The sequence below is a fragment of the Elaeis guineensis genome, chromosome 8, assembly GCF_000442705.2.
Source record: "Elaeis guineensis isolate ETL-2024a chromosome 8, EG11, whole genome shotgun sequence".
Classification (NCBI taxonomy): domain Eukaryota; kingdom Viridiplantae; phylum Streptophyta; class Magnoliopsida; order Arecales; family Arecaceae; genus Elaeis; species Elaeis guineensis.
This window is the reverse complement of record NC_026000.2, coordinates 129628546-129633456: the sequence shown is the minus strand read 5'-3', so window position 1 is coordinate 129633456 and position 4911 is coordinate 129628546. Positions and strand designations below refer to the sequence as shown.

The 4911-nt window shown below is 43.4% G+C and overlaps 1 protein-coding gene across 1 annotated transcript; it reads right to left on the bottom strand.

Annotated features, from left to right (window-relative positions):
* Positions 1-1783: 1783 nt before the first annotated feature.
* On the bottom strand, positions 1784-4540 carry LOC140851063 (transcription factor bHLH62-like). Its single transcript, XM_073242467.1, has 8 exons — positions 3465-4540; positions 3107-3352; positions 2938-3003; positions 2765-2833; positions 2594-2668; positions 2276-2500; positions 2071-2164; positions 1784-1979 (listed from the first exon to the last, which is right to left on the bottom strand). The coding sequence occupies exons 1-8, from the start codon at positions 4194-4196 to the stop codon at positions 1942-1944; spliced, it is 1545 nt and encodes a 514-aa protein (XP_073098568.1). The 5' UTR covers positions 4197-4540; the 3' UTR covers positions 1784-1941.
* Positions 4541-4911: the final 371 nt, after the last annotated feature.

Genomic DNA, 4911 nt, shown 5'->3' with positions numbered 1-4911 from the left:
CTATGAGCCAGAAATGCAGACAGAAGTTAATGCCTTGTCTGATATGAATGCTCCAGTGGATCAGATTTTTGAACATTAAACAGAATGTGATGAGATAGTTTATAAGCTTTGATACCGACGTATCCAAACTTGTTTAACTTTCAAAAGTATGGATCACATAGTTGGAGAATGAATTAAGAGTGCTCATTTTACATTATCCAGGAGGCGAAATGGTTTCAAAAGTGATGGATAAGCTAACTACGAAATTAGTAGAAAACCACATCTCGTATCTAATCATAATGTTTTTGACTACTGGGAATAGTAGAGAAAGGAGCCTCTGATAGTGACACTAATGCATACAATAATGCAGCTGGAGAAGATTATATTCTATAAGAAAGGAAAAGGTTTGATGGTGCTAAGAGTGCTTAATGATGTCAATTATATGATACTCTTCATTATCGTCGGAAAGCATTACGGGAATACCGGCACGATGGTCGGTGAAACTACTAATACCTGACAAGGATGACTGACCCAGATTAAAGCAGTCTTTGGGAGTAAAGGAGGATGAAGAAGATGTCCCAGAACTAATTGACACTATGACAGCCTGGTGGATTGGTACATGCCATGATCACTTGAACCCTACAAGTCATAAGTCTCTCTCTCACCGTCACCTTTTCTTAGGACCACATACCATGACTTCCTCATACACTGGAGAATTTAAAGGTCTATCTAGCAAGCTGTAGTCCCAGAAATTGTTGCAGGGTTTTATATAGATTCCAAGTTTTGCTGCAATATGTCATCTTTCTTCATCTCTAATGCCCATGTACTTTTTGTGTGCAGGTTTTGGTTCTAGACAAAACTTCACTGCTACATCATCATTCCATATTCATTTCCACTAAGCTTCGAAACAAGAGTGCAAGTTAATTCTTGTCTAACTTAGGGGCAGCACAGGGAAAATGACATGAAACCTTCCATGTCTTCATTTCTTCTTTTGGATACTTCAACAACCAACGCTTTCCTTGTGGTTCTATCTAGAGGTGACCCTTCCAGTATTTTGTCAGGCTGAATTAGGTTTCTTACAGCAGCCTATTACAAGAAGCTGCTCTTGCGCTGGAAGGCATCCACATTTGGATTCCAGGACCACTTATTCTTCTATGTGCAACTTTAATTGTAAAGCTCTTAGCTGATGGGATTCCAAAATAAAGGACTCTTGGCTATGTGAGCCTGGCCAACCTCCAACCCTCTCATTTTGTTAGTTTCTTACTACAGCACCCGCCTTCATAGCATTTGATGTAATTGTATTTGGTGCTGGAGAGAACACAGGATGAAGGAGCAAGTAGTTATTTTTCCACTGTTGGTTATGGAAGAATGCAAACTTCAGAGTAGGGTCTTCAGATTTCATGTGGGGTGCATCTGACTTCATCTTTGATAAAGAAGCATTAAAAAATTCATTTATCAAGTTATCAGCAAATCTTAAAAAAGAGCCGAAAGGCTAAAGGGGCCCTTTAAATAGCTGTCTACAAACAAGTTGTCCAATCTTGTCAAATTAAGCTGGAAACACTAGCGACAGTGTTTTGTTGACAATGATTTTTTCTTGGACTTTTTACCAGATTTCTCAGGCATCACACAGAAACATAGGCGAGAATTAAGCCAACTTGGAGGGGAACATCTTAATGAATTAATACAAGAATTCTCTTAACAACACAACAGCATCATAATGTCAAATCTCTCTCCTTCACTCACCATCACACATCTTAATTGTGGTGTCTGAAGCATCTGCACCACATGATGTCTCTAGCTTACTGAGACCTTACACTGATAACTGCGAGAATTCTCCAAAGAATCATTTTCCCCAAAGAAGATTAGGAAATAATGAAAATTTTGCTTAGATCTAAAGATTGTTAGCCCGAAGCTTCACATGCTTGTTATATACAATCTTGCTCTCTGAATGATTTCAAATGATCAGAGCTCAATTTTCATGTGAGCTGTTGGCAATGGACCTGCAACAAATATATCAGAGTAAGTTTTTTCCCCCCTTTTGGTGGAATTCATGAGTGAACAGCACTATAGTAGACATCTATTGATACATACCATGAAAGCTCTGAGAAGAGACTGCAATCTCCTGATTCTGTCCCAAGTCCATGGGAACAACACTTTGGAGATCATCCTCCCAGAAAGTCCCCATCTGAAAATTTAGAATTCATTTTTTTGGTAATTCCTTTCTATTTGTATCACATAATGCTACTAAAGGTTCATAAAGTTCAAGCAGTTAAGAAGGATGGCAACAATTCTTTACCTGAGATGAAGCATCTCCAAATCCATTAATGAAAGGTTGGTGACTGCTTAGAGTTCGACAGAGAGTGGGGTCTAATGGGTTCACAGTGCACTGGGTTTCCAAGGCACTGGTCACAACACAATGGAGAGGAGCACCCTGCTGCAGTTGGCTGGTGTATGATAATGCTGCACCTGAGGTCTCTAATGGATAAACTGAATTCAACACAGGCCCACAAGTTTGATGCATCTGAATTCACAAAAGAACCGGAATTAAGGTGCATAGAACTAAATTTAACATAGTTGTAGGAAAGAAAGAAGACTGCAGAAATGTTTATCTCACATCTTTGGGGAGGAGATCTGCCACATTGTTGAAATCTAACCGTGGATTCACCGTTGCCAGCTTCATAGAAAGAAACTGCAACAAGAAAGGAGAGATTTCATATGTGACAAATTCAATCTACACAGGGAATTGCCATATAGTAGATGATAATTATTTTCATAATCTCTATACCTCGACTTGGCGTTGCAATGATTGTACATAGTTAATAATCTCATCAAGCATAACCGCTTTTCCAGTAACCTACATCCCAAGGAATTCCAATTTGAAGTCAAATTCTTTAAACATAACTGGTTCTTCAGTTTCACAATAAAACATCAATTTCCAATTTGATTGTTTCAGGATACCTTATTGCAACCTGGGACAAGATCTTGTAGTAACTTCATGCGCTGGCTGATCTTCTCTCTTCTGACCTGATAAATAGAGAGAAAGCATTCATAAGTGAGCTATGAAAGGATTAGGATCATATGAGCCAAGAAACAACCATTGAACATCAAAGTAACAATCTATCGATACCCTTTCTGCAAGGCTATGGCTATCAGTGGCCTGGCCTCTTCTCGCCCTGACATGAATATAGTCTTTAGGCGGCTCGAGGGGCTTCACATTGTTCTCCTTCCCTTGTTTTTGAGCACCACCATCACCACTAGCACTACCACTGCCACTGCCATTCTGTTCAACCTTTGGGTTAATTGATTCCTTGTCAATTCCATCATCTTCTGCAAACCTACTTTTCTTTGCATTTGGATCCTCCTCCTCTGCCGCCTGGAAGTCGAAATTTTTCAGGCATATTTTTTATGCAAGATGATGCGAAAGTAATCAAAATTCGCCGAGATTATAAACTTCATAGCAATTCTTTTAAAGAGAACTGTCATACCTTGGGAGGATCTATGGCAGAATTGGGTAAAGCTGTGTCCTTTCCTTTGCCCTTTGGAGCAGCTTTCCTCTTCCTTGGATTGTTCTCACCTGCACCTCTCAAGCTCACCTCTCCACCTGCGGAGATTGGATCCGACACTGATGATTCCTCTCGAGCATTACCAAATTCTGCATCATTTGCCTCCAATTGCTTCCCCTCCTGCGTCTGGATCGCCTTACCACTCTCTGGCAGCCCCATTTGGGGTCCAGTTGCCTTGAGAGACTGGCTGCTCGATGCCCTCGGGAGCCCAAATTGGCCTGCCAACCCGCTGTAATTCCGGCCATCAAAGCAAGAAAACCTCGCAGCCCTCTTGGCGAACCCCGGGTCGGCAGACAATTCATCCAAATGGGCGACGGGAATCGGGTTAGCAGGGAATGGCAGACCACCGATGGCCGGCTGCTGGTGGCCGAGGTAGCCCATCATGGAAAGATTGAGTTTTGGAGGGGAATTCAAAGGGGCACCCATGTGGTGAGACCGGGGGGAGATCTCCTCGCCGCAATTGTAGACGCTCGCCAGCCGCCCGACAAGGTTATTGACGGCGAGGCCCTCGGCTGGAACAGGGGAATTGGACGACGGCGACGAGACGATGGAGCTGAGCGCCGACTCGAAGTGGCCGGTCGGGTCCATGGACTGCTCCCAGTTGAGGTTGAGGAAGCACGGCCGCAGCTGATCTGGTGGCGGCCCGCAATTCATCTCCGGTGAGGAGCCGACGTCAAAGAATTGCCGGAAAAAGCTCACCTTTTTTTGCCTCCGAGCGCCGAAATGGAAGAAAGAATGCCGAATTGGCCGACGAATCGATGATGGAGATAGTAATTCACAGCTAGATGAAAGAAAAGCAAGCAAAGGCGGGAGCTTTTTGGGGAGAATTGAGAGGAAAAGAGGTGGGAGGTGGGAAGGGAAAGGGAAGGTGGTGGGAGGAGAGGGTGAGAGGAAAAGGGAGGAAAGAGACAGTTTTGAAGAGAAGGAAGGAGGTGGAGGACAGAGAGGAAGGGAGGAAGAAAGAAGGGAAATGTTGACCTTTATGTATGGATACAATAATCATAGAACCACTTGGAAGCAAGGGAGGAGTAGTCTCACAGAAGCCAGGCCATGGAGGTCAAATGGAGCTGTCCCCTCTGCCTTTGGAAATGCCTTGGGCATCAGCTCAGCATTCCTGCCATCAAAGAGAGAGAGAGAGAGAGAGAGAGAGAGAGAGGTGGGGAGGGGGTGCAAAGATTGGAAGAGAAGGGGGATGGAATAAGGTAGGTGATGAAGGGGTGGAAAAGGGGGGAGGCATAAAGGGGTTTTAGGCTTTTAGCTTTACTTTGTGCTGGTCTCTAATCAAGGATTGTTTGTCCAGAGGTGAAGTTATCAATGATTAAAAGGAGAGAGAGAGAGAGAGAGAGAGGGAGGAGACAAACAGAGAGTT

Bases quoted from the DNA above. Each gene is read 5' to 3' on its own strand.
- LOC140851063 (XM_073242467.1), bottom strand. From the start codon at position 4,196: ATGAATTGCGGGCCGCCACCAGATCAGCTGCGGCCGTGCTTCCTCAAC. The intron at 3,353-3,464 runs GTATGACAGTTC...TTCGACTTCCAG, and splicing joins CTGCCATAGATCCTCCCAAG to GCGGCAGAGGAGGAGGATCC. The intron at 2,165-2,275 runs GTAAAGAATTGT...CTAAATTTTCAG, and splicing joins TTGGAGATGCTTCATCTCAG to ATGGGGACTTTCTGGGAGGA.